We start from the raw sequence: 25818 nt of genomic DNA, 5'->3' as shown, positions 1-25818 counted from the left end.
GCTTTAATCTTGTTAAGAAGCTTCTATGTGCAGTACCTTATCAAATGCCTTTTGGAAATCACCTAATGTTCCTTCTTATCTATCCTGCTTGTTACCTCCTTATAGAATTCTAATAAATTTGTCAGGCATGATTCCTCCTTGGTAAAGACATGCTAACTGTGCTTGATTATTAAATGCATAGCCATTGCATCCTGTATTTTAGACTTGAACATTTTCCCAGTGTTTGATGTTAAGCTGACTGATTTATAGTTTTTTTGTGTTTTCTTTCTCTTCCATTTTTAATAAGGGTGTTACACTGGTATTTTACCAGTTGTCTGGGACTCTTTCAGAATCCAAGGATTCTTAGAAGATTACAACCAGTGCATTCACTATCATTGTAACTAGGATCCTGGGAGGTAACTTATCAGGTCCAGGGGAATGATCAGCATTAACTCCATTGGTTTCCTTTGTACTCAAGTATTTTCTTCCCTATTTTTTGGCTCTTGGTTTAGAATTTTTGAACTGCTTTTAATGTCTTCTGCAATGAAAGTTCGTGAAGTATTTATATAGCTCCTTTGTAATTTTCTGTGTCTCCATTATAATTTCTCAGTCTCATTCTCTGAAAAGCCTATGTTAACTTTGACTTTTTCTTTAAACGTTTAAAGAAACTCTTGCTGTGCATTTTATTATTACTCATTAGTTTATGGTAATAGTTTATTTTCTTACTCTTTTTAATTTTTTTGCTCAGCTTTTGTTGGTTTTTTAAGCTTCCTCAATCCACTGGTCTACTACTAATCTTTGCCACATCATAAGTCTTTTTTCTTTCATATGGTGTTCCGCATCAGTTTACCCTCTTCCTACAATCCTTCCTCACTGCGCTATATCTTTATTCTATGCCATGAACAATTTTCTTAGACATCTACTATTGTTCATCAACCATTTTTCTACTGAACTTCATTCCCAATCTATTCTAGCCAATGTGACCCTCATTCCTTTATAGTTACCCATATTTAGGTTTAGCAGAATTGTTTCTGACTCCTGCTTTTCACTCTCAAACTGAATCCCAAAATGTTATGATTGCTTTCCAAAGGAAAACCCTGTCTCAGCTACTGTTCCAATACTCTTTATTTATATCAACTGCCCAAAGTATTGCTGTAATATCTCAATAACATTCAGTAAACTTTGTTCAATGCTCCTGTTATACTGACATGTAACTGAAATTGTACTAATTTAAATCCTAAATTGATTTGGGAAGGTTAGTTAGCAGGTCAGAAGTAGAGAAAGAGAAAACTATCAGCAGAGTTTATTTTAAAATGGAAATTACAAACAAGGAACAAAAGTAGATCACTCAGCTTTTTGAACCTGTTCTGCTATTCAGTAAAATGACGCTGATCCCATTGTGACCTCAACTCCATATTTTTACATATCCCGATAATCTTTTACCCCCTTGGTAATTAAAAATATATCTACCTCTTTTTAAAAAATATTTAAAGATTCTGCACCAAATCTGTTTTAAGGTGGGACATTCCAAAGACTTTCAACCCTCTGAGAGATAAAGTGCTTCATCATCTCTTTTGAATGGGTGCCCCTTGTTTTTAAACTATGACCACTAGTTCTACATTGTCGCATGTGTAAATTGTTTCCAATATCAACCTGATCATATCCCCTAGGATTTTAATTAAATCCCATCTGACTCTAAATTCTAAGGATGTAGGTCTAGCCTTTCCTCATAAGGCATTCCACTCCATTCTGGATATTAGTCTAGTAAACCTTTTCAAATGCTTCCAACACATTAACATCTTTCTGTAAATATAATGTGATCAATGCTTTATGCAGTGCTCTAAATGTGGACTCAAAAATGCCCCGTATAACTGATGCCAAACCTCGCTGCTTTTATAATTAATTCCCCTCACAATAAACCATGATATGATAGTCATACAACATGGGAATAAACCTTTTAGTTCAACTAGTCCATACTGACCAAGTTTCCAAAATTAAACTAGTCTCACTTGCCAGCGTTTGGTCCATATCCCTCTAAAACCTTTCCTATTAATGTACCTATCTAAATGTCTTTTAAATTTCGTAACTGCACCTGCACCTTCCACTTCCTCTGGCAGTTCATTCCACATATGAATTTTGTGAAAAAGGTGTCTCTCAGGTCTCATTTAAATCTTTTTCCTCACATCTTAAAAATGTGCCCCTGGTTTTGAACTCCCCTACCCTCCCCTACTCTATGCCACCCATAATTTTATAAACCTCTATAAGGTCATCCCTCAACTTCCTGTGCTTCAGTAGAAAAGTGTTTAGCCTATCCACAAGCTCAAATCTTCCAGTCCTGCAACAACCTGGTAAATCTTTTCTGAACCCTTTCCAATTTAATAAAATCCTTTCTATAGCAAGTCTATTCACTTTCCTGATTACTTGCTGAATGCATACTAAACTGTGTGAATCAATGATGAGGGCACTCAGATCTCTGATACCAGAGATCTGCAAACTCTCATTATATAAGTAATATGCTTTTTCATTTTTTTTGCCAGTTTCACATTTTTTTCATCTATTCCATTTGCCAAATCTTTGTCCATACACTTAGCCTATCTATATTTCTTTGTAAGATCCAAATGCCATCTTCATAACTCACTTTCCTGTCTATCATTGTGTCATAAGCAAAGTTTTCTTCCATACCTTCAATCCCTTAATCTAAATTATTTTACATAAATTGTAAAGAGCTAAGGGCCTAGTCATGAGCCCTGTGGCATAGCATTTCTGATATCCTGTCAGCCTGATAAAGCCATAAAAAAGCAAATTTAGGCCTTTTGGCCCATCAATCTTTGATCTGCCATTTAATCATAGCTGACATATTTCTCAACACCATTCTCCTGCCCTGTCCCTATAACCTTTCATTCCTTTAGTAATCAAGAAGCTACGCACCTTTGTCTTAAATGCACTTATTGACTTGGCCTCCAAAACCTTCTGTGGCAATGAGCTCCACAGTTTGACCACCCTCTGACTGAAGAAATTTCTCCTCACCTCAGTTCAAAAAGGTCACACCTTCACTCTGAGGTTACACTCTTAGATCCTCTTTCTCTTCTGCAAATTGAAACATTTTCACCATGCCTCTTTCTCTGCTGTAAAAGTTTCAGTGAGATGCCCCTCCCCCATTCTTCGAAACTCCATCGAGTACTAGACCCACAATCCTCAACCATTCCTCATATGACAAGCCATTCATTCCACAGATCGTTCTTGTAAACCTCCTTCTCCAAGCCAGGCACATCCTTCCTTAGATATGGGTGCTCAGAATATTCCAGATGTTATTTGACCACAGCCTTATATTGCCTCAGCAGTACCTCTCCTCTTGTATTCTAGTCCTCTTGAAATTAAAGATAACATTGCATTTGCCTTCCTAACTGCTGACTGAACCTACATGCTATCCTTAAGAGAATCCTAAACTAGGATTCCTAAGTCCCTTTGTGCTTCAGATTTCCAAAGCCTTTCCCTATTTAGAAAATAGTCTACACCTTTTTTCCTGCCAAAGTACATAACCTCTCAATTTCTGACACTGTTCCATTTGTCACATCTTTGCCCTTCCTGCTAGCCTTTCCAGTCCTTCTGCAACCTTTCTACTTCATTAACACCACCTAGCCCTCCACCAATATTTGTGTCATCTTAAAACTTAGTAACAATGTCCTCAGTTCCTATGTTCCAATCATTAAAGTATAACATGAATGGTTGTGGTCCCAACATTGATGCCTGCAGAACTTTACTAGTCACCGGCTGTGATCCTGAAAAAGACTCTTAATTTGTACTCTGCCAGTCATCCAATCTTCTATCCCTGCCTTTAACACAATGGGTTTGTCTTATTTGGCAGCCTCCTTTGCGGCACCATCTGAAAATCCAAATAGATCATGTCCACTGACCTGCCTTAGTTTAACTTGCTCATTACTTCTTCAAAGAATTCTAACAGATTTGTCAGGCATGACTTCCCTTTGACAAAGCTGTATTAACTCAGCCCAATTTTACAATCCACTTCCAAGTACTCTGCAGTCTCATCGTTAAAGTCAGTGCTCTGTAATGGTGGTGCGGCGGCAGCTCGCTGCGGCCTCTCCCGACATGGGGTTACTTAATATCAGTTTTCTAAGCCACAGGAGGAACAGGAACAGTGAACCCGGTGTTACAGTCGACAAACGCTGCTACGGTCCAGGAACTGGCCGAAAACAAACCTGAATGGAGAGCTGTTGAAGGAGTTATGCCATCTTGGCTTGCTGAGGAGACCAGGCCTCCAGTCCTTGGCCTCGTCTGATGCTGGTGGCCGGGTGTTGAGATATCGGAAGTGGTGTGCAAGGAGGTGGAAGTGCAGTAAGTGGGCAGGAGTTCATGCTCAGCTAAAAACAAACCCTAACTGGCCAGATCTCCCCTCCGTTCTGCTTTCCAATGTCTGCTCCTTGGACAACAAGCCGGACTGCATCCGACTGTGGCAGGCTTTTCAGAGTGAGGTTAGAGACTGCTGTGTCCTTGTTTTTACAAAAACTTGGCTTAGCAGCAGCATTCCAGACACTGCCATCCAAGTAGACAGCTTGCCTTGTTTCGTGCTGACAGAAATGCAGCTCTGTGCAGTAAGGCTCATGGTGGGAATCTGTGTGTCTACATCAACACAAAAATGGTGTAAGGAATCTGTGCTAGTCTCCAATTACTGCTCATCACTGGTGGAGTTTGTGATTGTTAGATGCAGACCATGTTATTTGCCATGGAAATTCACTGCTGTCTTTATCATCGGGTATATATTCCTCCCAGTGCCAATACTAAGGAGGCACTCTGTGAACTGTATGGGGTTATTTGCGAACTGCAGAACGTACACCCTAATTTGTGGACTGTCTATTGTTGCTGGAGATTTTAACCATGCGAATCTCAAGACTGCTCCCTAAATTCCATCAGCATATGGACTTTGTGACACGAGGGGGGTACATGCCAGATCTTGTTTATAAAAACATCCGCAATGCATTCAGGGCACAGCCCTGCCCCCACATTTGCTCTTCAGACCACATCTCTGTTCTGCTAATTCCAGCATACAGTGTTCGTCAGATGTGTCAAAACGGTTCTGAAGCAGGTGAAAGCTCCTGGTCGGCAGGAGCTATTTCTGCTCTTCATGACTGTTTATTTCACCACAGGAAATGACATCACCATCCCAAAGAAACCCAAACATATAAATAGAAAGCAGGAATTTTCATCATTGTTTCGTCTGAGGCCCACTGAAAATGTTACCTAGTAGGGTAACGAAACGTCTGGAAATGAACCTTCCAGCACAGTGAGCAAACCTACATCAAAGCTTAGAGGAGTACACAGCCTCAGTGATTTGCTACATTAGCAAGTGCATTGGCAACATCACTGTGTCTAAGACCATCACTTCTCCCAACCAGAAGCCATTGATGACCGCGAAAGTGTGTGCACCACTGAGGACGCGTGATTCAGCCTTCAGATCAGATGACAAGACAGCCCTAACAACAGTGAGGGCCAATCTGCCCCGGGTCATCAAAGAGGCAAAGTGTGCATACGCACAAAGAATATGCAGCCCTTTTCAGGACAGCAGTGATATGCGGAGCATGTGAAAGGGTATTCAGGCCATCACCAACCACAGAGCAGCATTGCCTGCTTGTGCTGGTCATGCCGCGCCCTCCTGGATGAGTTGAACAACTTCTATGCATGGTTTATGGCACGAAATGACTTGGCAGCGAGGAAGACCATTTCCCCTCCCAATGACCAGGTGTTGTGTCTTACCATGGCTGACGTGAGGAAAACTCAGTGCAGAGTCAACTCACTTAAGGCTGCTGGACCAGGTAAAATCCCTGGCAGAGTGCACAGAGGATACTCTGGATGTGCTGGCAGACGTTCTCATGGACATTTTTTACATCTCCCTGAATTGCGCCATAATTCCAATGTGCTTCAAAGCCGCTACCATCGTGCCGAAGAAGTCTTCAGTGTCCTGCCTTAATGACTCCTGCCCCATTGCATTAACACCCATCATCATGAAGTATTTCAAGAGGCTCATGATGAGGCATATCAAGACCCTGCTGTCTCCCTCACTGGACACCCTGCAGTTCGCCTATCATCCCAACCGCTCAATAGATGATATCTCCATCACCCTCCATCTGGCCCTTACCCACCTGGACAAGAAGGACACCTATGTCAGATTACTGTTCATAGACTTCAGTTCTGCATTTAACACTATCATTCCTCAGCACCTGATTGGAAAGCTGTGATTGCTGGGCTTGAATACCTCCCTCTGTTACTGGATCCCGGACTTCTTGACTGGGAGACCTCAGTCAGTCCAGATAGGGAACAGCATCTCCAATGCCATCACACTGAGGACAGGGGCCCTCCAGGGTTGTGTGCACGGTCCACTGCTGTTCACCTTGCTGACACATGACCATGTGGCAATGCACAGCTCAAATCATATTATTAAGTTAGCTGATGACATGGCGGTAATGGGTCTCATTAGCAAATACGATCAGTCAGCATACAGAGAGAAGGTGCAGTGGCTAACAGACTGGTGCAGCATCAAAAACCTGTTTCTGAACGTGGACAAAATGAAAGAGATGGTTGTTGACTTCAGGAGGAAACAGAGCATTCACTCTCTGCTGGACATCGACAGCTCCCCCGTGGAGATCGCGAAGAGCACAAAATTTCTTGGTGTCCACCTGGCGGAGAATCTCACCTGGTCCCTCAATACCAGTTCTATAGCCAAGAAAGCTCAGCTGCATAGGTAGAGAAAAGCCCATTTCCCATCCTCCATCATCACCATATTCTACAGAAGGTTCATTGAGAATACCCTGAGTAGTTGTCTCACTGTCTAGTTCAGGAATTGCAATTCCTGAACCATGTCGGACCATAAGACTGGACAGCTGAGAACATCACAGGGCCTCCCTTCCCTCCATTACAGACATTTTCATCACACGCTGCATTCGCAAGGCTAACAGCTTTGTGGACGACCCCCACACATTCTTCGTTCAAATTCTTCTCCCTCCTGCCATCTGGCAGAAGATACCAGAGCATTCCATCTCTTAACAGCCAGACTGTGCAATAATTTCTTCCCCAAGCCATCAGACTCCTTAACACTATATGATCACATTCTATTCCATTTTGCAATTCTTGGACAAATTTTTGAATTGCTGCTAAAACAATGTTTTCTTAATGATCATTCATTATTAGTGTAATTTATCCACCACTGTACCTATTGTCTTGTTTTGTCAGGAATTACTGTGCTGTCTTGCATGTTTTGCACTTTTCCATGTATTTTATGCTGCCCTGTGTAGTCTGTGTTTTCATATAGCATCTTGGTCCTGGAGGAATGCTGTCTTGTTGTTATTGTACCAGCTGTATATGGTAGAAATAACAAATAAAGTTACTTTACTCTCAACTCTAAAGCTACTTTACTAATAATGAACTCTAAAACTTGATCAGTGACCGATGTCAGACTAACTGGCTGATAATTTTCCATTTTCTGTTTCCCTCCCTCCCTTATCAGACGTGTCACAATAGTCATTATCCAGTCTTTTCGGACTCTCTCTCTGACTCCAGCAATTCCTGAAAGATTACCACCAATGCCTCCACAACTATCTCTTTCAGAACCTTGTGGGCTAGTTCATCTGATCCAGCTGACTTATCCACCTTTCACACCTTGTCCTTAGTGATGGCCACTACACTCACCTCAGCACATGAATCTCTTGGAAGTTCTGATATTTTACTGTGTCTTCCACTGTGAAGACTGATGCAAAGTATCTAGTCACTTCCTCAGCCATTTTATGTTTTCCCATTACTATATTTCCAGCCTCATTTTCCAGTGGTCCAATGTCTTCTCTTGCCTCTCTTTTACCTTTTATATATCTGATAAAAACTCTTATGTCACAAACTAGTTTACTGTCATGTTTCATCTTCTCCCCTCTTATTGCTTTTTAGTTGTCCTGTGCTGGTTTTTAAATGCTTCTCAATCCTCTGGCTTCCCACTAATATTTCCCTCCTTATTAATCTTTTAATAGTTCTTTATATTCTGTCCAATCTTAGAATCATACAATGCAGAAGCGGCCTTTTGGCCATTATTCTGTATCTACATCCTCCTCCTTCCTAGTGAACAGATATGAAGTACTTAACTAATACTCTACCAATGTCCTCTGGCTCCACACAGATTCCCATCAGTCCCTAAAGAGCCCTACTACTTCATTGGTTATTCTCTTCCTCATGATATACTTTAGGATATCTTGGGATTCTCCCTAATTTTGTCCACCAATGTTTTTTTTTTATGCCCTCTCTCTCTCTCTTCACTCTTCTACTTCCTTTCTTAAATTCCATCTCTGCACATTCAGTGCATCACGAAGTCTTCCATTGATTTGTTTCCTCTGTTATCCTTTGTATCCTGTTCTGAATATTCCTAGATATTCAGTCTTTCCTAGGCTGTTGCTTGTACATTCAACCCTAATGGGAACATCTTGTACCTGTACTCTCAGTTTCTCTTTGAATGCCTCCTGCTCTTTTGCTATGGATTTTTCTTCCAGGAACTGTACCCTGTCTACTTTGAGCTTATTTTAATATAATCTACCTCCCCCCCCCCCCCCCCCGCCAACCAATCCATCTGCATGCCATCTTTTTCTTTTTCAATAACAAATTTTTTTGTATTGTGGTTGCTATCACTATGGCGCAACCTCGAGAACCTATCTGGCTTCGTTTCCCAGAATTAGCTCTAACACTGTAGCATCTTTTGTAAGACCATATACGTGTCGATATAAAATAGTTCTCCTGAAGACAGAAAGGCACTACTGAGAAATGAACACAGCAAGCACTTTAATCCATTAAGCCACAGCAGCACATCTTATGACCTGCGTTACGACACTGGGTAAACCCTCCTGCTTAATTTAAACCAGCAACACAGAAAATAATTATCCCATGCAGTAATCTTTGAAAATTCGAGAGGCCAAGAACTATTTAAAATAAAAATTAACAACTTTATTTCTTAAAGTATAATAGAGAATAATTAGCAATTATTTACAGCTCCTTCCTCTAACCTATCCTTTACCTTCCCTTTCTACAATAATAGTCCCATAAACCCCCCCAATTAAGATTTACCAAAAATTCAAGTTTTCAAAACCAGCTAGATGTCAAATCTTCTCTTCCTCAGTCTTCTTTTCTTGTTGGGGTTTTCTGTTTCACAGGTCACTAATCACTAAGAGAGAGCTATTCTGTGAGAGACCTTTAAGAGAGCTATTCTCTGGGCAGTCTGCAGATGCTGGTGGCTTTGCAGTTCTCCTCAACTATTCAATTTTCCCCAGTCTTACACCCCAAAGCATTGAATTGTTTCATTGGCTTTTAAGATTGTCAATATACTAAATTCAAACTTGATTGGAGTTTGGTAATATTCAGGGTATAATTTAAACTGATTGGCCTAGTTCGAATTTGTTTTTGTCGTTTCCAGGCAACCCAGCTAATCTAGCTTTCGACCAAGTGTTACATTGTTACCTTATTCAGAACATTTGATACTGTGTCAGGTAGTTCTGTTAGCTTTTAACTTTCTTAAAGGTACAGTACACCTACATCTTCATACAGCTGTGATCTATATTTGCCGAATTATATGGTGCCCTTTGAGTTTCAACCCATCTTTGACTTTTGGTTTAGTTAACTACACGTGGTAGGTCCATCCAATGGAATTTTTCTTACTTGTTGAAAAATATCTATTCTATACTCTCTGGAATAAATGTTTGTCACTATTGACTTACCCTTTAACCTAACTTCCCAGTACACTTTCCCTAGCTCTGCTTTCATGTCCTCATTATTGCTCTTATTTACATTCAAAATAATAGTTGGGCCTACACTTCTCTTCCCTAAACTATATGTAAAATTCAATCATATTATGGTTGCTGTAACCCAGGGCCATTTCACAATGACATCAGTACTTATTCCTATTTCATTGGTCAAAACCAAGTCTAGTATAGCCTGCTCTCTGGGTGGTACCATACTATTCTGGTCTAAGAAATTATCTCAAAAACATGCAATTAATTCCTTCCTAGACTACTTTTCCCTGTGTAGGTCAAAATCCCGTGTGCTAATTGCTGTACACTTTTGACAAGTTCCCATTATTTCTTCCTTGATACACTTTCCTACCATGTCGTTACTGTTAGTGGCCTGTACACAGCTCCCAAACAAGACCTCTCCCCTTTATTAAAGGGGAGACAATGGCCTAGTGGTATTATTGCTAGACTGTTAATCCAGAGACCCAGATAATATTCTGGGCACCCGGGTTCGAACCATGCCATGGCAGATGGTGTAGTTTGAACTCAACAAAATCTGGAAGTAAGAGCCTAATGATGATCGTGAATCCATTGTCAATTGTTGGAAAAATCCACCTGGTTCATTAACGTCCTTTAGGGAAGGCATCTGCCATCTTTATCTGGTCTGGCCTACATGTGACTATAGACCCACAGCAATGTGGTTTTCTCTTAGCTGCCTTTTGGACAATTAAGCATGGGGAATAAATGCTGGCTTGGCCAGCGACCCACTCATTCCCATGAAAAAAATCCTCATCTGTACCCAAACTGCTTCCATATCCTGATTTCCTGAATTAAAGTCATTTCCATCTATTGTGTTAGTATCAACTTTAATTACCAGAGTCATTTCTGCACACTTTTTCAGCTTCCTGTCCTTCCTAAGTGTCACATACCCTTCAATATTCAGATCCCAGTCTAGATTATTCTGCAGCCAGAAATTATAAGCAGAATACTCATGAAAAGTTGTGAAGATTGAAAATGTTCAAAATCTGATTCAGCTGTTGCAGTCTTTTTCCACAAAATATAAAAAGGTAAAATGCAGTGATGTTATAATGGTGGTCATGTTTTGATCTGTTTCCATTCCAAATCTCTTTTTGCTCACAAAAGTAATTGTTGAATTATTAACCTCCTAGAATTTTGGCACAACAAAGTCTAGTAAGTTCTTCTGGTATGTAAATGATACTATTATTTAGCATAAGAATTGTCTTTATCTATAAAATGCATCTGTACTATTAATGTTTTATGGATTTTTTAATGAACAAGTAGTTCAATATAGAAACTATTTTAAAATGAAACATTAGAAAAGCTAGCATTTGTAATATTATTTATTATTGTTATTTATATGAATGAATTACTTCCCTTGACTTTGCAGGCCTATTGCAGGATATGCAAACCTGTGTCCAGGTATGATTCCCACTGAGCCACAAGAGTTCAAGGGCATGTTGTCAACTGTGAAGCATGAAATTGTCCATGCTTTGGTAGGTTCACTGCGACTTATGTTCATTTTCAATTTGCAAAGCTCATCATTAAATGTTATTTTGAAACCATGAGGGATATGATGTGCCTAGTTTTATTAAGATACAGTTATTCCAAATATGAAAAGATGTTTCTTTTCTGTTACATTTCAGGGCTTCTCTGCAGGACTTTTTGCTTTCTACCGTGATGATGAGGGAAAACCTTTAACTGCAAGAAAGGCAAATGGTCTTCCATCTTTTAATGAATCGTAAGCAGGATGTTTTGTACATTTTTTTAAACTTTGAGAGAACACATTTTGTTGTCATCTAGTGTAAGGTGTGTTTTAAAATACATCTTGTAGTTTGAATACATGTTTGTTTGCTCAATCGTAAGCCAAAATACTTACCAGAGCTATAAGTTATCATCTGTAGTCACTGCTGGTTAGATTTTTTTTAAAATACCTTGAACCGCATTGTAATCACAGCTTGCACATTTTTATTTGAATAGGCTTGGATTGTATCAGTGGAGTGACAAAGTTGCACGCAAGGCATCAAGGTTATGGGATACAAGGGGAAACAAAAAACTTAATCATGAGGTCCTCCTCCTTGTAACACCACGTGTTGTTGTGAGTATTAACAAAAATACCTTTTGTTTTAAACTTTCATGTTGGAAAATGGGATTGCAGTAGATGACATATTGACGTTAGAAGTTTTTCAATAAAGCGTTCTGAGAGAGACAAAATGATGGAATTAATAGAGGATTGATTGACAGAAAACAGCAGAAGAGTAAATGTATTTTTCACGTATTGATATGACCGAATGTGCTCTTTCATACTACCCCATGCTTCCTCCAAATGGTGTACAGATTGGAGGAGTACTGGAGGCTGATTGCAGGTGGTTTTGTGAGCAGGAGGCCATAATCAGCAGGCAATAGCTTTGCCCATGTTTTGACTTGATACTGTGAGATTTCACAGGGTCCACAGTCAACACTGAGGACTCCTAGGGCAATTCTTTCTTCATAGTATACCACTGTGCCATCACAGCTGATTGTCCTGTCCTGCTGGAATTTCAGGAATGGTGATATTGGGTGCCCTGGACCTTATCTTTAAGATATGATTCTGAGAGTATCACACTGTCAGACTGTTGCTTAACTAGTATGTGGAAGAGCACTCCCAATTTTGGCTCAAGTTCCAGGAGTTCCAATGTTTAAGAAAAATTTTGCAGTGTTATCATCATTATTTCCAGTGCTAAGGTTGATGCCAGGTGGTCTGCCTGGTTTCATGCCATTCTTCAGATTTCATAATAGTTTGATGCAGTTAATTGGCTTACGAGGCAATTTCAAAGGGCCTGTTACAGTCAAGCATATTCTGAGAGTATGGAATCAGGTGTAGGTTACGCTAAATAAGGGCAGCAAATTTCTAAAGGGCATTAGTGAACTAGATGGGTTTTTATGGCATTCAACAGTTGTTAGAATAGTTGTCATTAGACTTGTTATTAATTCCAGATTTTATTTAATTCAAATTTCATGAGCTGCTGTGGTTGGCTTTGTGTTCCCAGAATATTAGCCTGGCTTTCTGGATTATTGGTCCAATGACATTACTGTGACTGCCCCGCCTCTATCTATTTTGCAGTTAATTCATAAAAGTTATTTAGCTGGTGGAAAATTTATTTTTACTGTAACAGTTAAATCTGGTTATGTTTTATGCAGAAAGAAGCTCAGAACCACTTTAACTGCCCAAGTCTCGAAGGAATGGAACTTGAGAATCAAGGTGGAATGGGTACTGAACTGAATCACTGGGAAAAGAGATTGCTGGAGGTAAGATTGATTCGTGATTTTTAAGTTAATTTAAGAAACAATGTTTCACTGAAGCTACAGTCTATACAAATTATTTCTGCTGAGGATTGCATTCATAATAGTAGTGAAAATGTTAGTTTTCACAAATATCTCATTCAGATAGAACAAAAACGCTGAACAATTTTGACATGAAGGAAATTGGTTTAGTAGTGAACAGCTGTGTTTGTCCTTAAGCAGAGCAGCAGAAACTATAACAACTTCTTTTACAAAGCCTAATCACTGCTAAGAGCTCCTGTTTGTGGGTTTTACATTAAAATGTCAGTTAATGTTAAAATGAGTCCCATAGTCCATTTCTTTCTATGTGGCACATACATGTGGTTTTGCAAAGGCTAATTAGATAGTGAAGTTAATGTTTTGGATTTTTTTTATTCTTGAAAGTTACATTCTGATTTAATTGTTCATCATTTACAGTTGAAAACTACAGAATTTGTAACCAAGCTTTGAAAATAGTTCAGATCTGATGCTACTCACTTAGGAAGACTTCCCTGATATGATTTGTGAATGTAGACTATATTTGTAAATGTAGAGTGAATAAAGCTAGTAGAACAACATGATCTTTAAATTTCAAGGTAGTAATGAGGTGAGGCTGACTGCCCTTGACCTCAAGGTTGCGTTTGACCAACGTGTCTTTAGCAAAACTATAATCAGTGGGAATCAAGGGGAAAGTACCCCACTAGCTACAGTTATACCTGGCACAAAGGATTGTTGTGCTTAGAATTGTGTCCTCCCAGTGCCTGGGCGTCTCTGCAAATGTTCTTCAGGGTGGTGTTCTTGGCCTAACCACTTTCAACTATTTCACCAATGACTTTCTCACCAGCAGAAGTGGGGATGTTCACTGATAATTACACACTGTTCAGCATATTTCACAACAACTCAGATATTGGAGCAGTCTAGTGCCCAAATGCAACAGAGACTGGGCTGACACATGACAAGCAGCAATCAAGTCACATAAGTGCCATACAACGACCATTTGCAAGAAGAGAGATTATCACCATCACTGAATCCCCACCCATCCACATCCTGAGAGTTACCATTGAGCAGAAACTGAACTGGACTAGTTATATAAGTAGAGGCTAGGAATTTTGCAACAAGTAACTTACCTCCTGACTTCTTAAAATCTAAACACAGTCTGAAAGGCACAATTCAGGCGTGCGACAGAATACTCCCCGCTTGCCTGGATCAGTGCAACTGTGGTCACACTCAAGAAACCTGACACCATCCAGGTCAAAGCAGCCTACATGTTTGGCAACAAAAATTCTGTTTCTCCACCACTGATGCTCAGTAGCAACAGTGTCCACTATCTGCAAGATGCACTGCAGAAATTCACCGAGACTTATTAGTCAGTGTTTTCCAATCCCAGGACCACCAACCATCTTGAAGGACAAGGATGGCAAAGACATGGGAACACCACCACCTACAAATTGATAATTATGAAGTATCTCAATACTTGGACATCTCTACAAGTGTTCCTCACAATATGACCTTGGCCCAACCACCTTCAGCTACTGCATCAAGACTTTCTCGCCATCATAAAGTCAGAAGTATGAAGTGTCGAGAGGTTGGTCATGGCTTACATTAACTGTAGCCTCCCAGGTTGCCTTGATCCTTTGCAAATCACATACCAACGCAACACGTCCATGGCAGAAGCTGTCTCCCTGGTCTACATTTATTCTGGAACATCTGGATAACAAGAATGTCTACATCAGGTTCCTCCTTATTGACTTTTGTTCTGCCAAAGTCTCTTTCTGTAACTGGATTTGTGATTTCCTGACCAACAGACAGCAGTCAGTAAGGATAGGCGATGACAACACCTTGATGATAATCCTCAACACCAGATTCCCGTGAGGTTGCATACTTAGCCCCCTACTGTACCACTTATGCACATGTGACTACATGGCCCAATTCTGCCCCAACTTCATTTACATATTATATGACAACACCACCATTGTAGGACCAAACTCAAACAATGACAAGACCGAGTACAGGAAAGAGAGAGAATGCTTAGTGGCATGGTGTGGCAGCTGCTCTTCCCAAGACCACAAGATACTACAGAGAGTTGTGAACACAGCCCAGTCTATCACGCAAGCCAACCTTCCAACCATTGATTTCATCTGTACTTCCTGCTGCATTGGGAAAGCAACCAACATAATCAAAGACTCCTCCCATTCAGATTATATTTTCTTCCATTGGGCAGAAGGTATAAAATTTTGAATACACATATGACCAGATTCAAGAACAGCTTCTTCCCGCAGTTACCAGACTTTTGAATGGACCTCTTAAGTGTTAGGGTTGATTTCTCTTGTACTTTCTCAGCAGCTGTATCGTGCACTTGGTTCTGTTACCCTGATGCACTTGTATAGTACGATATGCCTGTAAAACATGCAAGACAACACTTTGCACTGTACCTTGGTATATGTGACAGTAATAAATCAATCAAATCAATTCCCTTCTAAACCACTGTGCTTCCAGACTTGGCAATCAATCATCATTCCTTCTGCACACTGTCAAAATCCTGGAACTCTCCGTGATGGCATTGTTGGTCTACCTAACCGAATGGAATTTAGCAGTTCAAGAAGGCAACTCACCACCACTTTCTGAGGATGACCAATGAATGTTGGCCCAGTCAAGGGTGCCCACATCCCATGAGTGAATTAAAAAAACAAAAGTTCTAATGAAATCTAAAAGATCTTTGCTGGAATGTCTTAGACCACAGATTGAAAGGTCAGATTTCTCAACCTGGGATAATGTGTAAGCTTGGAGAATAAAGTGAGCCAGATTTCCGATGTCCCAGTTTACCCAATCACAGATCTTTGGTTAATGGGCAGTATTTTTTAAAAACACATTCACGGGATGAGGGCACCACTGGCTGGGCCAGCATTTATTTCCCATCTACCACATTACCTTATGTCCTGAACCACAGGTCGGTGCAACCAGATAAGGATGGCAGTTTGCTTCTCTAAAGGACACCAGTCAACCAGATGGACTCTTCTGACATTTGACAACGGATTCATGGATATCATTAGACTTCTAATTCGATATTTTCATTGAATTCAAATTCCAACATCTGCTATGGCAGGATTCCCGCCCAGGTCCCTAGAGTATTACCTGAGTCTCTGAATTAACAGCCCTGCAATAATATCACGAGGCCGTCACCTCCCTAATGAAATTAATGGCGATTTATTCCAAACCATCGGATAAACTGGAATTCAGACTAGGGTGTGTGCAATCTTATAAATAAAATTGCATCACAAATTTCAGAAGGGAAAGTTTTAACTGTCTGTTAATAGGATGTGTGCATCACCAATATTTAGTGAATAATTTAATTAAAATATCTTTCTCTGTCCGTTGTTTTCATGTGATTTGAACACTGATAATATTTTCCCTTTGTAGATTTGCTTTTACCAAGTAATGTAGGTTTTAACTTGATTGTGTATTTTACACTGAGCAGCAATATGTGATGCAATGCCATAAAAGATGATAGTCAGGTTATAGTCTAACAGGTTTATTTGAAATCATAAGCTTTCAAAGCACGGCTTCACCTGACAAAAGAGTAGCATTCCGAAAGCTTGTGATTTCAATTAAACCTGTTGAATGATAACCTGATGTAATGTGACTTCTGACTTTGTCCACCCCTGTCCAACACTGGCAACTCCACATCATAAAAGATGATAGGTTAATCTTCCATTTGCTAAAGTGTTTCAAAATGAGGAAAGGCTGAAGAAATAATTTGCTGTCGACTGAATTCAGTCAAGCATTGATCAAGATTGAGATTTGAATCTCCCAGCTTGTCATGAATTTAGTGAGTCTCTACTTAAAGATAGTTGGACCTTTATCTTTGCCAAAAGAGAAAAACAGGAAAATGTGGGCTCCTGATAACTGCTTCATTTTTATAATCACTGAATTCAAAAAGAAAGGCAGAACTATTTGATTTGATTATCCTTTTAAGTTCTTGATGATATTTTGTTCTTCTGTTTCTACCCAGAATGAAGCAATGACAGGATCTCACACACAAAACAGAGTTTTCTCCAGGTTAACCTTGGCAGCTTTAGAAGATACAGGGTAAGATGGGTCACATGTAAGCAGATTTTCACATTGTGGAACGGCTTGGGAAACCTTTTTCTGTTTTTTAATTCTAAGTTCAATCAAAATATTTAAAACATTTCAAAAAGTATGGATTAAAAACAAAGTTATAAACACTGGGAAAGAGAAAAAGTGCGCAGAGCATTTCTAACAATGATTCCAACAGACCTCCAGCTTTTGCGCAACACTTAAAATCTTGGATCTTTCTGGCTAAAGAAAGTGTTTAAAATTAGAATGGAAAATGGTGTTAGAAAACTTGCTTTATGCAGAATGTAAATTGCTGAAAATGCCCTTTTACACTCATTTGCTTATGTGACAGGTGAGCTTGTGTCAATTTTTTATAGATTGTATGGGTAGACAAATGCACGTTAACTAATTCTTGAAAGAGTTGAAAATCCAAATCTTGCGCAGTTCTAGCTTCTTAAATTTGTTTGTTACATCTGTATTTCAGATATTAGTCATACTGAAGCGTCTGGGCACAAATTTAGGAAGTGAGTTATGCAGCTAGCACATTTGAATCATATTAGTGATCAAATGATTTGGCAGAGTAGGATGTCTGTACAGAGTTCATTCACTCAGTTTGCTGATTCCATTTTCTTGGAGCATGTTTCGGAGCATCCAGTTCCTGTATTTATCTAACATTAAATTCATAAAGTCTTCAGTTACAGTGCATCACCTGGTCATTTTGCAATGCAGTTTCAGTCAAGTTTGAGAAGGAATTCTCAGGCTTTTATACCACTTAGCAAGACCTGCACTTGGGAGAAAGTGAGGACTGCAGATGCTGGAGATCAGAGTCAAGGAATGCAGTAATTCCTGATGAAGAGCTTATGCTCGAAATGTTGATTCTCCTGCTCCTCGGATGCTGCCTGACCAGTTGTGCTTTTCCAAACCTACACTTATTGTCAATTCATCATTGTTTAAATTTGTTTACAAATAAATGGCTTCTTTTATTTGTTCATGGGATGTGTGTGTCACTGAAAGGCCCGTCCCTAATTGCTGTTACAAACTGTTAAGTAATGTTTAACTAAGTAAATCTTACGGATCTTGTTGCACAAGAGACCAGACCATGTAAGGATGTTTGACTTCCTTCTCTAAAGGGCATTGGTGAGTCAGAATTTTCTTTTGTACAACAGCTGATTATTACTGACTTACCTTTCCTGAGATGTTCCAGATGAATTTAATTGAATCTAAATTCCATTGGCTGCTGTGGTGGAATTTGAACTCTTGTCTTCAAAACATTAGCTCTGGATTACAAGTCTAGTGACATTATCACTACAGCACAATCTCCACTTACATGAATTCAGGGAGCGTGTAAATGTCAACCATGTCCTTGTGGAACTGAGTCACAGAGGTTAGCTGTGGTGCACATGGAAGGATTTTCTTCCCTTAGGAACATTACTTGGGCTTTTATGAAAATTCAACAATTTCACAATTAATGATATTAACTTCTTTAATTTCCAGATTTTCTGCATTAATAATTCAGTCTTTGCAATTATAAATTAAGTAACCTATCAAGTACATTAAATATTGTACCTGCTAAAAAAAAATTGCTGCATCATTTTCAGGAGCAAGCCAGAAGCTGTTTGGGTTTAATGGGTTTTGACATTAGATTAGGATTGGGTTCTTTTATAGTACTACTACTTCCTTATTAAACATTAGCTGCAAAGCACTTTAATTTATCGTGAGAATGTAATGTGGTGTTAACTCAATGCAAAGTTAAAAAGCATTGTTTACAACAACATTTCAGACAATCTATCCACTGAAACCAGTTTATAGTTTGCATATGAATATGAGTTGACTCGTCTTCCTGTCATTCCACTTTATGTTGGAAGATTGTTGAGGTAGAGTGAGACTTTGAGACTGTCACGAAAAGTAATCAATACCTGAGGCAAAAAGGGAAAATAACTGTCCTAATATCTTATTCTTCGCCATCTGCAAGTATGACTTATGCATAGGTCAGATGAATATCCATTAATACAGAGCCATGCTTTATCGCAAATTGGTGTGTTATAATCTTAAAATCCAACTATTATGTTAATTAAAAAGGAGCATTCAGTGATCAGGATGCATGAAAAGCTGTTGTGACTTGCCTAAATAAAGTGGCCTCTGATGAAAATAGTATATTTGTAGAAAGGTAGATTTGAGTTTGAAGCTCAATTATATCAATGTGGATTAGATTTTATCTGCTACAAATGTATGGCAATAGTCATTAAAAGTATTAATAGTAATATTTTTCTTTTTCTAACATCATTTGCCACCACCACCACCACCAACAGATGGTACAAAGCCAATTATAGTATGGCAGAGAGACTGGAATGGGGTGAAGGCATGGGCTGTGACTTTGTAATGAAAAGCTGCAAGTATTGGATTGACCAACAACGGAAGGTGTAAGTATTGTACTTTATATGCAGAGCTGTTAATAGATCTGGTGCCTTTAATAACTATTAGCAGTCTAACATGATATATGGAGCAGTGTCTGGAGTGTTGATTGAAGCTGTTTTTATGCAGATATTCTTAATATTATTTACTATAATTTGTAATATTTAGTTGAGTTCCCAATACTTGTTGCCCTTCCATAGGCAAACTTTTATTTCAACCATCTAAAATGTGATCTTACAGCTGAAGAACTGGGACAATGTGTAACTGTGAATTAGTGTGAAATTGCACTGTCCCTTCATCAACTCCTTGTTGGTAAATTGATTCAAGGTAAAACCATGAATGAAGTTTGAGTATTGTTAAGTAAAGATTAACAAAATAATGTTTTGCTAAGACTATAATAAATTTCTAGTGAAACTTTAAATTTGAATTTCTGTTAATCTTATAATCTTGGATCCCATAACTATGAAGAAAAGCATTTGTATAGGAAAGACTGACTCTGTTGCCTCTTGCCTTTCTACCATTACAGTTAGAAGAAAATTAAAGTTTCAATGTGCAAGGTATTTCAAACATCACACTTTTATTTTTATTCACTCATGGGAATATGGGCTTCACTAGCTGGTAGCATTTATTGCCCATCCTAGTTGGCCCTTGACAAGATGGTTGTGAGCTGCTACCTTCAGCATTTGCAGTCCATGGTAGGCATTAAGTGCCATTACCCAGGGAATTCCAGGATTTTGACACCGTGACAGTGAAGGAACGGCAATATATTTCCAAGTCAGTATAGTGAGTGGCTTGGAGGGGAACTTGTAGATTATGATGTTTCCATATGTCTGCTGCCTTTGTCCTTCTCGATGGAAATGCTTGTAGGTTTGGAAAGTGCTGTCTAAGGCTCTTTGGTGAATTTCTGCAGTGCATCTTTTAAATAGGAGACACTGCTGTTAATGAGAGTCTGTGGTAGAAGTAATGGATGTTTTATGGATGTGGTGCCAATCTAGCAAGTTGCCCTGGATGGTGTCAAACTTCTTGAGTGTTTGTTGGAGCTGTACTCATCTTGGCATTTAGAGATTATTCCATCACATTACTTGTGCTTTGTAGATGGTGAACAGGCTTTAGGAAATCAGGAGGTGAGTTCCTGCTGTGGTATCTCTCGCCTCTTTTAGCCACTGTATTTATGTGGCGAGTCCAGTTGTGTTTTTGGTCAGTTGTAATCCCAGGATGTTGGTAGTGGATGATTCAGAGATGGTAATACCATTGAATGTCATATTGTCTCTTATTGAAGATGATCTGATGTTGGATGAATACAAAAGGAGTATCACAAAGGAACGTTAATCGATTCACTAGCAATGCCTATTTCTATTGACAGACCAGTCACTCATATTAACTTTCACAATACTTGGATACCTTATGCAATAACTGATTGCAAACTTTATTAATTTTAGGGGAGACTAGAATTTTTGTCAGATAACATTTGGTATATTGTGCACAGTTCAGGCTCCATATCTCAGGAAGGATATACTGGTCCTGGAGCATGTTCAGAGGAGGTCATGAGAAAGGTTCCAGGAATTAAGAGCTTAACATATGAGGAATGTTCGAGGACTTCAGTTTATACTTGAAAGAGTTTTGAAGGATGAGGGGGAACCTAATTGAAATATACAGAATACTGAATTTTTGCAAGGTTTGTGAAGGTTTGTATACTGAATGGTCTGTAAAGAGTAGATGTTGGGAAGATGGTGCAATTGGTTGGAGAGACCAGGACCAAGGGCATAGCGTTAGAGTAAAAGGAATACCTTTTAGAACAGAGATAAGGAAAAACTTCTTCAGCCAGAAAGTGATGAATCTGTGGAATCATTGCCACAGAAGGCTGTGGAGGCTAGATCATTGAAGACTGAGATACATATGTTCTTGAATATCAAGCAGATTAAGGATTATGGGGATAAAGTGGGAAAATGGGATGAGTGCTCCTCAGCCATGATTGAATGGCAGAGCAGACTCGATGGTGGCCTCTAGGCCTAATTTCTGCTCCTTTGTCTTATGGTCTTAGTTGAACGCAGACATCACTGTGTGTAGTCAAGAAAGGACTAAACTAATTAAAATGCCAAAGGCTAGAAATGTGGTCCATAAGATGCTGGAATAGAGTAGGCTATTTTGCCCATCAAGTCTGTTTGCTATTCAGTGACATCAAGGCTGATTGGATAATCCTTAATTCTAATTTTCCTGTTTATCCCCATAACTTTTGATCACCTTATTGATTAAAACCTATCTCACCTTTGAAGATTTTTAATGACCTGGCCTTAACTATCCTCTGCATGAAATAATTCCACATGTTCATGACCCACTGAGAAGAAATTCTTCCTTACCTCTTGTCTTGAACAGAAACCTATTACTCTGAGCTTATGCACTGTGGTATTGGACTCTCCCACAAGCGGAAACAAACTCTCCACATTCATGTTGTCAAACCCTTCCAAGAATCAACTTAGTTTTTCTTTCTGCAACCTGGGTAGATGCATTTTCTGCACTTACTAGCCAGTAAGATGAGCTCTGCTTTGAACAGTTAATGTCAATATGAATGAATGAATGTCTTGGCCATCTACAGGTTCAAGTTGGGTGCAAGCCCTTGGGGTAATTAATCAGGCTGCATGTCTCCTCCTTGTCCAACCTTGGTTGACCCCCAGAAAAGTATCAGACCATATCTGTCAGTATACTTAAGGCCTTCTGTGATTGGTGGACGATGTGAGGACTGGGATATTTGATTTATAATGTAAATGCTATTTTGCCTATAATTTTCCTTTTTTTGTGTGTTTTGTTGGTTGTATCCTCTAATAAGAGGGTGTTTTGGTTATTTCTTTTCTTGTTTGATAACATTGAGGAGATATATTTAACTTATATTTCATAATTGTTCCGTCAAAGCATCATGATTGGGCACTTCTTTATAAAACCCTGCTCTCCTTTTCCCTGCTAGTAAGAAAATTTTTAGTAGAGACAGTAAAATAGTAGAAAAGGGACAACAATGGAAAATAATACTCTGGAATTTTTCTCTCTGATTCACTCTCACAATCGAAACCAGTCAATGCTCAAATAGACCAAGTGTTTTGTACTTCAGGATATTTACATGCATTCTGTCTGATGTAAACTTTACCTTAGTGACAAACTGGTTCACCTCGCTTTCGAAGGCATGCAGAGCCAACATCTTCTGTACCAGTTGCAAATGTAGTCTATTGGCTCATTACTGTCTGGGAAAGGAAGTATCACCTGATATCAACAAGAAAAGCAGAAGTTGCTGGAAAATAACCCACTCGATTTGGCAGCATCTGTGAAGAGTATTCAGAGTTAATGTTTTGGGCCCGGTGACCTTTCCTCAGAACCTAAGGTCAAATCTGTTGCTATTATATATGAGTTTAATATTAAGGCTTTCAAGAGCGTTAAATATGTTGTGGTTAAACATCTGCAATGTTGAGAAACTATAATTAAATACATGGAGCACAGTTATTCTAATAAAGTACATTAGGACTGGTATCTAATCTGTAAACATCATGCATCAGCTATCTCTTGAGATAATGGGATCTAAAAGTGATTGTATATTACATCATTTTACATCATTACATAGCATGGTTTCTTCTGCTTAGATAGTGATATTCCGCAAAATTGATGATTGGTATGTAATAATGTTATTATATCCATTACTATCCCTTAAAAAATTTTCTTGAATATGTTTCAAAATTAAGTAAGAATAAAATAGATTAGTTTGCTTTGCTACTTTCTATCTTTATAAATAGGAAATGAAAATTGACAGTAGAAGTTTGTCCAAAGTGATTGTTATTGAACTGCAATAAGTAATGAAATTGTACATGGTTTTCTCCAGGAATAAGAATATAACTCCATATTGTGACACACTGAGGACATCTCCATTACGGTTAACATGTCGGCAGGATCAGAAGGCTGTAGCAGTCTGTAATTTAGAGAAGTTCCCAGCACATCTACCATCAGAGTATCAGGTATAATAAAATACTTTCCTTTTTACATTCAGGTTTACATCATGTGTGTAAAATTGGCTTGAAAACCTTAATACTATAATAGTTTCAAGATCTGATGGAAGGCCACTATGCTAAATGTTAATTCTGCTTCTCTTGATGACATTATTCGTATTTTAGATTTCCAACATTTGCTGTATTTTGCCTTTACGTCATTTGTTATATTTTGTATTTCTTTCAGCCCTTAATTTTATCAAGACAAAATTTTAATAATTTACCTAGAACTTGAGCATTGTTGAAAAAAGAGACACATTCTGCTGAAGCTTTTCATCTTGCATTAATCAGAACATTTAACAAAGCATGGATGTTAACTGTCAATCAGGATTAATTGGTGCATTTTCAATGCCTCTACCAATCAGAAATCACTTGCCAACCAATCAACAGCACTCTCCTCATATAGGATTAGTATTAGTTTTTATCTTGAAATTTCATTCTTATAAAACGTCCTGGTAAGTGCAAGATGAAAAAATTAGACAAAATGTCTTTTTCAGCATTACTCGAATTTAGTTAATGAGGGCTTGTATTTATTTTTAACAGTATTTTGACTACCTTGATGGTGTACCAGAAGGAGAGCTGCAGTACTATGGTGGATCAGTGGAAATAGCTGACTACTGCCCTTTTAGTCAGGAGTTCAGTTGGTATATAAGTGGTGAATTCCAGCGTGGCTCTGATTGCAGAATCTCTCAAAATCAACCAGGTTGGTTTCTCTGTCCATTCTATGAATAGTTTTTGAACTATGACATAGTGATCTGCTGTATTAGGACTGTGAAATTTCTGATAAATTTCCAGAGACTTTGAAATTAGGTTGTTATTGCTATCCACATGCCTCCTTTCCCTCAGTTTGTTATTGCACAAGTTTTAAAAGATTTCAAGAAATAATGATGAACAATGCATGCCTGTATATCTGGAAATTTACCTTGAAAATGATCATTTAGTATTTAGATTTTATTGATGTCAAAATGCACTGAGTGCAATAATTTCAGTGTCATGTATTTCTTGTTCTCTTAAGCAGGAAATGTTTTGACGGTTTTGATTCACTGAATAACTTTGATTAAAATCAAAACGTCTGTTTTCTGTCTTCATGTTGGGCTAACGAGGCTGAGATTTTAGATACAGAATTTTATAAGTTTTTTTTCTTGTAATGTGTAGAAAATAATTGGTTGGGCAGTCTTAATGTGGATTTATGAAGACCAAGTAGTTTTTGACAAACCAGAGGGAGGTTTTATGGATATTAGTAGCAGAGTTAATAAGGAGCAACCAGAGAATATGCTCTATATGGATTTTCAGGAAGCTTTCGATGCAGGAGGTTGGAAAGCAAAATGAAGTCACATGGAATTGGGACTACATACTAGCATGGATTGAGGGTTGTTAACATGCAGAAAGCAGAGAATAGGAGTAAATGGACCATTCTGAGGTTGACTGGCTGTAACCAGTGGGTACTATGATGATATACTTTTATGCTAGTTTTATCATAATCTATATAATTAACTTGAATGTGGAGGCCATTTGCAATATTTCTGAGTTTGTAGATAATCTAAAACTTTATTGAAATATGAGTTTTGAGGAGGATGCAAAGATGCTTCAAGGAAATTTAGACAAACTAATTGAGTAAGCAAACGTATGCCAAGTTAATACAGTGTGGATAAGAGTGAGGTTATCCAATTGTGTAGCAGGAACGGATGTGCAGTGTACTTCTTGAATGGTGAGCAATTGGAAAGTGTTAATGCACAAAGGCACCTAATTACCTTGCTTACAAGTAACCAGAAGCCAGCATGGACATTCAGCAAGAAATTTGGAAGGCAAAGGTATATTGTCCCTTAGCAAAGAAGTTTTGTTTCAGTTATGCATGAGATTGCACCTGGAGTATTGTATACAGTTCTGGCCTCCTTGCCTAACAAAGGATAATATGCCATAGAAGAGTGCAATGGAGATTCACCAGACTGATCATTCACCATCAGGGCAGATTAAGGAGACTGAGTCTGTTTTTTCTGGATTTCAGGAGACTGAGAGGTGTCCCCGTAAAAACTTAAAATTCTTTAGGGATATAAAAAAAAAGACTCAGAATGAATGTTTTGCTTGACTGTGCAGTCTAGAGCCCAAAGGAACAGTTTCAGAATAAATGGTTTCAGAATGAACCATTGAAGACCAAGACAAGGAGTAACTTCATCACTCAGAGTGGTGAATATTTAGAATTTTTTACCACATAAAGTGGTAGAAGTTCAGTAAAGTTAGTTCAAAGC

At 38.7% G+C, this 25818-nt stretch overlaps 1 protein-coding gene across 2 annotated transcripts in view; it reads left to right on the top strand.

The window, feature by feature from the left end:
* lmln (leishmanolysin-like (metallopeptidase M8 family)) overlaps nucleotides 1-25818 on the top strand; it is a 78404-nt gene that overhangs the window by 40200 nt on the left and 12386 nt on the right. For both annotated transcript variants that reach the window (XM_043693977.1, XM_043693976.1), the window contains 8 exons: nucleotides 11155-11260; nucleotides 11411-11505; nucleotides 11745-11862; nucleotides 12945-13052; nucleotides 17074-17150; nucleotides 19448-19558; nucleotides 23410-23542; nucleotides 24116-24275. In XM_043693977.1, coding sequence (XP_043549912.1) covers nucleotides 11155-11260; nucleotides 11411-11505; nucleotides 11745-11862; nucleotides 12945-13052; nucleotides 17074-17150; nucleotides 19448-19558; nucleotides 23410-23542; nucleotides 24116-24275 — 908 coding nt within the window. The remainder of the gene's footprint in view (nucleotides 1-11154; nucleotides 11261-11410; nucleotides 11506-11744; nucleotides 11863-12944; nucleotides 13053-17073; nucleotides 17151-19447; nucleotides 19559-23409; nucleotides 23543-24115; nucleotides 24276-25818) is intronic.

The sequence above is a fragment of the Chiloscyllium plagiosum genome, chromosome 7 (genome assembly GCF_004010195.1).
Source record: "Chiloscyllium plagiosum isolate BGI_BamShark_2017 chromosome 7, ASM401019v2, whole genome shotgun sequence".
Lineage (NCBI taxonomy): Eukaryota > Metazoa > Chordata > Chondrichthyes > Orectolobiformes > Hemiscylliidae > Chiloscyllium > Chiloscyllium plagiosum.
This window is presented reverse-complemented; position numbering and strand designations above follow the sequence as displayed.